This window comes from Siphateles boraxobius, unplaced genomic scaffold, assembly GCF_051911475.1.
Source record: "Siphateles boraxobius isolate OS27281-9 unplaced genomic scaffold, OSU_SipBor_1 5, whole genome shotgun sequence".
NCBI classification, from domain to species: Eukaryota; Metazoa; Chordata; class Actinopteri; order Cypriniformes; family Leuciscidae; genus Siphateles; species Siphateles boraxobius.
Window position 1 is genome coordinate 14,853,522 of NW_027509141.1, and position 11,192 is coordinate 14,864,713.

The 11,192-nt window shown below is 37.3% G+C and overlaps 1 protein-coding gene across 1 annotated transcript; it reads left to right on the plus strand.

Moving 5' to 3' along the window:
* The first annotated feature begins 2,375 nt into the window (after window positions 1-2,375).
* On the plus strand, window positions 2,376-7,471 carry LOC143711387 (uncharacterized). The gene is made up of 4 exons (XM_077202839.1): window positions 2,376-2,609; window positions 3,538-4,929; window positions 5,274-5,370; window positions 6,132-7,471. Exons 2-4 carry the CDS (start codon window positions 4,855-4,857, stop codon window positions 6,911-6,913), a joined length of 954 nt encoding a protein of 317 aa, XP_077058954.1. The 5' UTR covers window positions 2,376-2,609; window positions 3,538-4,854; the 3' UTR covers window positions 6,914-7,471.
* Window positions 7,472-11,192: the final 3,721 nt, after the last annotated feature.

Consider the following 11,192-nt stretch of genomic DNA (forward strand, 5'->3'; position numbering starts at 1 on the left):
AGTCCAAAGGTTTCGTGAACTGTAGGCATTCTATTTTAAGTCTAATTATGTCTTTAGTTTGAGTTCAAAAGGGTGTAGGACACCAAGGTTAGTTGTCAACAGATCAAAATAATTGTTAATATTGTGTAGTTTAGTGCAATTAATATCAAACTTAAATTTGCTGACATTTTTCCTTTGTATGTCTTTGCTTGAGAAAAATATTCATGAAGCCTACTGTACCTGATATATATCCAAATGATTAGGACGCAAAAAATCCTGTCAAACGTCTCAACTTTTTAAAAATATAGACCGTTAATTTGAAGAAACTTGCTTAGTTTAATTCATTTCAGAGCTAACAGCAATATTATGATAATATATTATAAACTATTAGCCGGTTTAACTGAGAGATGAAGGCTATAGTACTCATTTTGTCCATTAGCAAAAGTAAGAAATCTCTTGTAAAACTTTTTTTTATCGGTCTCCATTATTTTGAATGACAAATTAAAAATTAGCTTTTGTGTACTGACAATACAGTTCAATAAAACAAGTTTACAAATAAAGCTGTGTGATGATTATAAAATATTGAAGACATTGTTCAAGTTTCCAGATGTTTACACATATATCGCTATCCATATAAAATGAAGGGACAATTGTATTTGCCTCTATAGACAATATACATTATTTTATTTGTATAAAGACACTTATTCAGTGTTGTATGAAGAATACAACAAACATTTATTCGCAAGACTAGCAAGCAAGCAAATAAGAAATCATACAGCACATTCTGACATTCTCCTCGGAAGTGCCCTCAAACTTGATACTGTGACTTGACTTGATCCTTAGTAGGAAGTGACTTTTTTTGTGCAATGGGACTTGAGACTTGATTCGATACTTGATGGTAAGGACTTGGTTTCAACTTTAACATGCGTGACTTGCTCCCATCTCTGCCGATATTGTTCCTCATAACCGGTATTATATCATGGTAAGCCTATATTGCAAATATTTGAGGCTTAAAAATCAGTACATAAATAATAAAATAAATAAAAACATCAATATGATTTATTGCTGATTTATGGCCATTTTACACACATATTGTTAAATGACTTTAAACCTAAATATTGATTGAATGATTTTTTAAAATTTATATCCTACATGTGAATAAAAAAGGCCAGCCTTAGTTTAGAAATTTTAAACCTAGTGGGCATATTACAGAAACTTTTCATCTTATGTTGACTATTGTATTGAAATTGTAATGTTGGTTTTTGGACACCAGTGGGTCATAAAGTAAAGCCACTTTTTGGGGTTTTCTTCTGTATGCTTCAGCTTTCCTAAGATTAAGATAAGTTAATGCACTTCTGCAATAGTGCTGGACTGGTCCTAAATGAGCTCCTGTGAAATTGCCATGATTACTAAACCAACAAGATATGATTCTGAAGTTAGTATTTTGTAATATGCCACTAAGTCTGTTTTGTATTACTTAGTATAGATAGTAAAATTGTATAATACTTACTTTTTCGCCAATATGAGCCAAAAAACAAAAGCAAGAAATAGTCTGTAAAAAGAAAAAAAAATTGTTTTCTTTATTTAGATGCTGTTGGCAAAACTAATAATTAAAAATGTTAAAAAAGTGTCTGACACTCAGTCAAAAAAATATACTCACAAAAAAGCCAAAGATGCTCTCTAAATAGCCGTTGGGGTGCTGCTGATGACACAAAAACAAAGTGGAGAAAAAGACCAAAACAGTAGTCAGACACTGCATACCGTATGAATTGACATGGATTGTTTATTCATTAATGATCATTGTGAACATTTTTAACTAGAGATGATGCTAAATTGTTTTCTAAAATATATATTTGTTTAATTTGTATAAGGCATTACTTATGACTCTAACCTGCTGCATGATGTTTGATCTAAATGCAAATACTAAGAAAGTGTCTAATATACTCACAAAAAAGCCAAAGATGGTCAGTGCTTTGGCTCTCAAAAGAGCCGTTGGGGTGTATTTTAGCTGCTTGCTGCAAGACCGAAAAAGACACAAAAAACAGTATTCAGACATTACTGTTCAAATTACACATGTTTTTCATTGGATAATTTTTGAGCATCATGCCAAATCAGAGATTTAGGATGACTAACTTATTAGATTGATCACTTACACAGTCAGATGTCAGTTAACACTATAAAAAAGAACAAAGAATAATTACTTTAATGTTATTAATGGTTGTGTTGTGTAAATATGTATACAATAACATCTGAAAATGTTTTCGTTATAAGTCCGAAATGACATGGAAAAATGCAAAGTCAATGGACACTGTTAAAAAAAAAATTCCCTGGTGTGGGCGTGGCCTAAATGCGCTCTGTCTCTAGACGGAGCTCACGCACTAGGCCTTTATCGCATCACAATAGAACGCCGGAAGTAGCCGTCAAAAATAGCTGAAGCAGTGTACTGGGTCTTACGGTTATTGCGTTCGAAATGGCTGCCTGTAATCGCTGGACAACTTCGCTCTCGCATCTCCCAAAAGTTGGCCAAGACGATGTGGTGCGACTCGTGAATCAACACTCAACGGTAAAATCATCCAAGTTGGAGAAAGGATACAAGTTCTTCTACGAGAATTTTGTCTTCAATTATAGAGGTAAGTAGCTTGAATTCTGTTCTGTTGGTGAGTTATCGTTAGCTTGTTATGTTTAGTAAGCTATTCGTCAGCTTGTTAGATAGGTTCACTTCAAATACAGCGTATCCTATTTGAATAATTCGAACATTGTGACTTTTTTGCTTTCACTTGAGTATGTCAGTGGTCATTAAACTTTTGCCTGAGGAGGTAACCTCTAGCTAACGTCAATGGCCCGATGTTTTGATGATCACTTTGGCTACATTAACGTTCCGAAATGCCGTTGCGGCAGTTTAAGAATCACAGCCAAAGGTTAAGTTGTATGTGGTTAAACATTTAATCCTTTTTCAGTATGATGTGTGACTATTTCCCCCTTTTAATGCAGTGTCAGATTTAGTGAGTGAGGAAGTGGTAGTGCAGGCGAGCTGCTACCGTTCTATGCGAAATAATGAAGAGCCACATACACTTCAGGTTACATTGATAGTCTGGAAGTTCAGGCCGAAATCATGCTCTAGTTCCTAACTTACTCGTCAATATGCGTTACTGGCTTTCTGTAGTCTTTTGTTTATCAACAGGACATCATGTAGATAGTAGCCTAATCTTTCTGATCCTTGATGGATTTCATCAGATTTACAGTTTGGATCCAGACAGTGCTACAGTACCAAATTACCCCAAACTTGTAATGTGTAGTGAATAGAGCATGGTTTCAGACCTACAAAGGTTCAGGTGCATTTATTCAGTATGTTTTTGTTTTTTCTGCTGTTGCAGATGCTCTTTTTGTTGTTCCATATATCTGCTGTTGCAGATCTGTACCTTTTTTTTTTGGTTCGGCTGTTGCCTTAATTTTGTTCAACCTAGTTGTACAATAATGTTCCTAGTGTCAAATAAATGCTAATTACTGTATAGGCTAAACATCCAAACTTTCCCTCAAGTAAATGTTCTCCATTTCTAGATTGTGCTGCATGCCGTTAGACCTGTGGAGTTAAATGGATGCTCCTGCTCGTGTGCTGCTGGAATGGCTTTATGCAACCATGTAGGGATGGGACGGTATGAAAATTTCATATCACGATTATAGTGACCGAAATTATCATGATTATCAATATTATCACGGTTTTGTTAAAACAAGATGAAAGTGTTAAAAAAGAACTGATGCTCAGGCTGAAAACATTTCAACAAGTTTTATATTTGAGAATCAACAAACAACAAAATAAAACGAGCAGCTCTATGCACTTTTTAAAGTAAGATTCTATTCTGTGGCATTTCCTTCCTTATAATGACCGTCGTCAATAGCAACGCATTATAACTCAGCGCACATCCATGTATCACAACGGACGCGCGCTCCCATTTCATTCAGATACAACTTGTCATCTTGCGTCTCCGTTTTTGATTGTATTGGAAATGAAATCAGAGTTGATTTATTGTTTACAGAATTTGATAATATTGTTGTGATCATCTTGTCTGGACGAGTTTTGTACACTGTACAAAATGGATTTAACAGGTAAGAATAGAGACATTCATCTCTATTCAATAGCCTATGTCCCCGTAATTATGTGGTAAAAAAAATCGGTGTTATAAGTGTACAATGAATATACATTATTATCTCTTAATAGTCTTGTTTGAACTTGTTCGTTCGTCTTTGGCTAAAAACCACTTGCTGCAAACTTTTCTTCGCGAATGCTTCAAGTTTATGTCAAGTGAGTGAGATTAAATATTTCAACTCAAAACAACATTTTGTGCCCAATTATTTCCCAGACGCAGTTTTAGTATTGAGATCAAAGTTAACTTGCCTTGCGTTCGCTACAACAGTGTGTGAAGGTCACACACGACGGCTCGGCAGATTTGAAGTGTTTACCACTATCACAGCGACTTTTTTTGTGCATGTTCTGCAGACAGGGTAACCATTCTCGATTAAGTTTCCCTCAGGATTTTTGTAAATGCCAAAAAATGACCACACCTCAGATTTGGTCCTCTTAAAAGGCTGAAAAATCTCCCGAACACGGTCACTGCCTTCCGCCATTCCTTCTCGAAAAACAAACAAACAAAAAAAACAACATTGCGCACTGCGTCAGACTGTTGCTGGCTGGACAGGATTTATAGTGAGTTATTAAAAAAATCGCGATAATCAAATACGGTTTTAATGATAATTTAATTTTAAACGATATTACTAACCGTCAGTACATTTTATCGTGGTTTATAGTGAAACCGGTAATCGTCCCATCCCTACAACCATGTGGTTGCACTCCTGTTTCAAACGGCTCACTACAGCACCATGGGGCTGAAAACTGTGCCAACCCCACTGTCCTGCACCGGTGTGCTTCAATCATTGCACCGTCCAAGGACACAGGTAAGTTTGATGCAAGTTGTGTCTTTAAAGTTTGTAAGTGCACACTGTTGGAATACTGATTCTGGTGTAGATATTTCTGGACAGTGTATCCATATCCTACACCTCATCCATATGAATTGTTCACATGGTAATATAAGATTTGTCTGGGTCCCTCAGATATAGCCATACATGCAATTCTAGAATTACTCACACATCACATTTCAGTATACATTTGTTTCCTTCTATTTTGCAGAGCAGCGGTTGCCTGCATAGGATGTACACCTACAATATGACTTGTGTGCTGAATTAAACTGATACTCTCTCAGACTTGCAACTGAATTTAATTTATTTATGTGTTGATACAGGGGATTCGTCCCGAACCCATGGATGAACTCGTGGTACGAAAGCCAAAGGCGCTAGGACGCAGTAGTGTCAAATCTACTCTGTATCGCGCTTACGCTGGTAAGTTTTAATTACGGTAATTTACTTATAGACTTTTATCACGGCAGAATTGATTACTGGAAGTGCTCGTCGAAGCAGTGTATCGATTCTTCCGGTTATGTATTTTCAATTTGCTTTTGTTAACATCTAGTTGAATAAACGCCTCTGAAAATGTCCAGATTTGTAAATCATACTGCGGGTGTTCATTTTAAGAGACAGGAGAAGAGATATTTTGATGATTACTGTGTACATGATTTTTCAAACTCAAAGGAACTTGTAGGTTTTTAATCTAACATAAGACATGGCTCTTAAACATGCGTGAAAATTTCACCCCACGTCAGTGCTCGTCTAAATAGTGACCACAACGCTGCAGTGTGTATGAGCACTGATATTTTTATTTATTTGTATTAAATATTTCAGTCATTTTTCATTTCACTGTATGTAATTCACACGTTTATTCCAAAATTCGTCGCACTGTTAGCCTGTTAAGATGAATTCAATTTGTAGGATCGTTACATTTCTTTACGGCAGTTTAAGACATTCATTCATCTATTTTCATACTGCTCTTACGATAATAGACCATGGTTTTACTACAAATAAAATACAAAATAAAACAACACGTTAATAGTTAAATCATGGTAACCAAAAATCAGCCATATTTTAACCATGTTTATCAGAAAAAAATTGGTAAAATTCAGTTTAGGATTGTAAATTCACCCGGTATGAAATATGATCAGTAAGAGAAAAACGCTGTTAATGGTTTCTGTTACTTGTGTTTTTAGGACCCCTTCCTGACCCGACGGTGTTGTCAGTTGGAGCCCAACTACGCAACCATCAGCCACAACCTGGCATTTGCAAAATCTTATACGGCCTCTCTGACCTGACTTTAGTGGACTCTAAATTTGGACTAGTCCCTCGAGGTTCAGTTCTTTCTTATCAGTGCACACCAATAATACCCCGAGAAATCATTAAGCATCCAGAAGCTCCCTCATTCCCCCAACTTCCATTAATTATGGGCTTAACATTAGAACGGCATCTACATTTTGTCCCCAATTGTCATCAGTTTTATCACATACAGAGTTTAGAACTAACCCGTGAATGTGCAAGTATCATCAAAGAGAATACAAGGGGGCAGTCGGAGAATCCTTTGTGGAAGGAAGTCCGACAGCCCCGCCTAACTTCCAGTAGATTCGGCGAAGTTTGTAGCGTTAGAGGGGAGTCATCTAGTCAGGCTCTGGCAGCCACCTGCCATGAGGCTGTAAGGCAAACACCTGCCATGAAAAGGGGTGTTGACCTTGAGCCAGAAGTTTTACAACAGTACAGTGACCTTTGCAATGTCAGTGTCGCTCCTTCTGGATTCGTTGTGAATCCTGATGCACCTTACCTCGGTGCTAGCCCTGATGCCAAAGTGTATGATCCCACTGCAAATCCACCCTTTGGGTTAGCTGAAGTGAAATGCCCAGATGTTAACAGTATAACAGAGGTTACACATGTAAAGTTTATTGGTGGTCAGGCCAAACTAAAAAAAATCACAAGTATTTCTGGCAAGTGCAAGGCCAGTTAGCCATAACTGGTTTAAAATGGTGTGATTTCATTACATCCACACAAAGTGACCTCACAGTAGAGCGAATTTGGCTTGACGAGTCGCTGATCAGTGAAATGAAAGGTAAACTTGATATATTTTATTTTGCCACATATATTGAAACGTACCTGAAACTAAAGTAAATCTATACACCCCCCCCCCCCCCCCCCAACCACACACACACACACACACAAATGGGATCTCTTTCTGATTTTATTTATGGAACGGACATACCTACTCTCTAATCATCACCACCACCACATGCACGTACGCACACACAAACACACACAAATGTTCCCACACTCTTGTACTTAATCCATTAATGAATTGTTTTAATTGTAAATTAAATGTATGTAAATATAAATGTAATATGAGTGTCTGATTTTTTTTTTAGTGTATAAATGTTATGTTATTGTATTAATTTTCACATAAATTCATTTTTTTTATAATAGATGTATATATGTCATGCTATATATATAAATATATAAAAATAATAAATGCTATGTCATGTTTTAATGAAATAAAATGAAACCAAACAAATCTGAATCATTCATCTTATGCCTATGTTAAGGGTTTCACACTGGGACATCACCCTTAACATACAGAGGGCCCTGGTAGTTGGACATTAGGCAACAAGTTGCCCATAGCTGATTGACGGACCCTGAAAGGGTCAAAGGAATGGTTGTGTCCCAGATATGATATTCCTTCACTCTTCTGATGGCTCTCTCCACCAGGATTCTTAGTCGGGCGATGTTCTGGGTTTTTTCTGTGTCCTCTTTGCTGAACCTGGTACCTCTTTTGAAGGGGGGGATTATGAGGGTTGCTCCAACATCAGACAGCATCTGGTCAATGACAAAGCCTTTATCAGCCATGTATGCATCTCCAGGCTCAAACAGGCTGAGGATCCCTGACTGGCGTGTAATTTCTCGATCTGATATTGAACCTGTGAAAAGCTTTGAGATAAAGGTGATAACACCACATGGGGCAATGCCAATTAGACCTTTGAAAGTATTGGTGTTCTTGTAGGAGGAGAATGTTTCTGACTGGAGGGTAAGTGATGATGGTGCCTCACATCTGAGTTCTGTGCAGTCCAGAAAAACACGCACGTTCGGGCAGTACTGTGCAAACTTTGGGGGCATTGTTGCTTGCACCTGTTCCCTTGTCATCCAGATTGGCACTGACCCCAAAACAATGAATAGATAGTTGGCCCATGTAATTATTATTCTACTCACCGTAGTGAGACTAATGCCAAATATGTCGGCAATCACCTTCTCCTTCATACCAACGGCAACTCGACAGCAGTGAAGAAACAGTTCATCCACAAGTGCCAGCCTCCGGTTCGGGCTCGGTTTCTCCAATGCCATGACATCGCTTGCCCTCTGAGCTCTGCTCCAGTAGACTAGCCTAGATGCTGAGGGGGCAACCGATTCCCAAAACGACCAAAACACCTTCTCTGATTGAAAACGGGTGTAGAACCGGAATTCCTCGTCAGTGGCACAGTATCTGTTGGTATTTAGTGTGCATGACAGGTCACTCAGTTGTCTTTCTAAACTTCTGACCTTAGCCTCCAGTTGCCTGATGGTTTCGGCAGCAGCATCAGCATCTAGTCCACCTGCGGAGTCGCGGGTGTAATTGTGATCACTGGCGGGTTCTTGATCCTCCGCAACTGTAGGCTGTTCGTCCGCGTTCTCTATAGCAGAGTCGCTATTCTGAAACTCTTCAACTAACGTTACTTCAAAACGCGCATTAACCCGATCGAAAACTGACTGGCGAAGCACACGAGTCTCCCCCCAGCTGTTCCACGAAAATCGGCTTGGTGTAGTACCGGATTTTAGTCTCCTCCGCCCACTTTGCGAGACGTAAATGCTTTCCTCGTCAAAGTGCAAGCTGCACACAAACGTACTACCCCGACTTATATGGAACGAAGGACCTTCGTCCCTCCTTATCAATCTCACCCAAGCCTTGCGGAGGTGTTCGTCTTTTGGGAAGTCATGGAAGCTAAGGTATGGCTGTCTTTGTTTTGATGTTGAACAACCCGGTACACTGCAATAGCACCGGCGAGAGGAGACAGCCATAGTTTATCTGGTAACTAAGTAACCACCGGAAGTGCGAGTACACTGCTTGGCGATTTCGAACGTTCCAAACCAGGAAATGCGATAAAGGCCTCTTGAACTTGAGGTCACGCGCTTTAGCTCAAACCAGTGAGGGCTTTCCTTCAGAGTGAAAATATTGTTAACAATAATTGTAAAAGTATTCATTTTTACTAACACCTTGACGGGCGTGATTCTAAAACCAAGGAGTTTTTCTCAATTTGACTAGATATTCTCCATTCGCGAAAATGCCCAAATGACGTCACTCAGGTAAAACGACATTAACGGTTATTGACGGAGCTGAAGTGTAGACGGTAGCAAAACCCGTTTACGTGAACATTAAAGTTGGTAAAAGGTGGCCCGTCAAGTGATAATTCATGGGGTTTTATATGGGGGCTGATATTATTATTATTATTAATGTGTTTGAAACATAGCCTGAGAAAAACTATTTTTTTTTTCCCTCAGATCGCATTTTTTTGATAATTCAAGATTTGATATACGTTTTCTTAATACTTTTAATTGTCATTGATATTTGTATTGGAGTTAAACGTTTTTAAAAGTTATTTGAATAAAATAGTTTAAAAAGTACTTTACCTCAGGAAACCTCTCAGTCAGGATATGTCCATAGATGGAGTCGTCGTGCTGTGCACGTGATTGCCGTTGATCAGAGCTTTTATACCGGCTTCCAGGTTCTTTCGCGGGCCTTGCACGCGAGGTGTAAAGTTACATTTTTTAAATTAATTTATTATAATATTAAAATATGAATTATATATATATATATATATTCACATTATAATATAATAAATTAATTTAATTAATATTATTATAAGATAGGCAATTTATATATATATATATATATATATATATATATATATATATATATATATATATATATATAATAGAGCCTATCTTTTATGTATACCTGGCACAAGGCGAAATAAAAAAAGAGTAGCCACTTAATAAATTTAAATTATACAGCCTGCAAGTGTTTTTTTTTTACTGCCATAATCCATGTTAATTCTTAAAATTATTTAAATGGTAAACTGGTGGTGGTGTCGCACCAAACAGCATTTATTAAATTTATTGAAGCAATTATTGAATAGAAATCTTTTATAACGTTATAAATGTCTTCTCTTTTTACTTTTGATCAATTTAATGCTTCCTTGATGAATAAAAATATCAATATCTGTCTTTTTTAATCTTACCACACATTGTTCACAAAAAATGTTAAGCAGCACAAGTGAAATATTTCTTGAGCAGCAAATCATCATATTAAAATGTTCTGAAGTATCATGTGTCTGAAGACTGGAGTAATGATGCAGATGCTGAATATAAAAGTTATTTTAAAAAAATAATTATAATAAAATAGAACATTTATATTAATTTGTTACATTTTTCAATATTATTGTTTTTTTATTATTATTTTGATTAAATAAAAATCAGAATTGGGCATCAAGACCTTCAGTGTAAACGAGGCCACGGCAATCAGCATCAGCAAAATAAACGCAGGAAAACATACGACCAATTCTGATTTGTTGCCTATATCAGATTTGTTTTACCGTACACGTTCTTTCAATTGTGACCTATATCTGATTAATGTTTATAATCAGAGATTATTATATGCTGAAATTTGTAATTTATTTATAAACTAATTATATAATGCTCGGACACACTCTCGCGCATTGTCGAGCGCGCTCTCGGACACACTCGGTCTCTCGCGCGCATTGTCTCTCGCTTCGCTTCGCTTTTGTCCAGTCCGGCGCCTCATAAACACACACACACACACACACACACACACACACACACACACACCAGAGCCTCATAAACACACACACACACACACACACACACACCAGAGCCTCATAAACACACACACACACGCACACACACACACCAGAGAAAGAGAGCCGAGAGAGGCGGAGAGAGAGCCTACTCGGATGAAAACCGCTTCAGTGAGCTCAATTAGGCTATAACGGCGCATTTTATTGTTAGTCTGGAGCCCTGATTTTAATAACAACAGAATAACGTTTATTTTAACATGTTTACATTATATTTAATATTAATACATACTAGTAATTATTATTATACTTACACTTGCACTATAGCAGCTTGTCTTAGAAAAATGTAATCTGCAAAAATATCTACTTTGACAATAACAACACTGTATACAA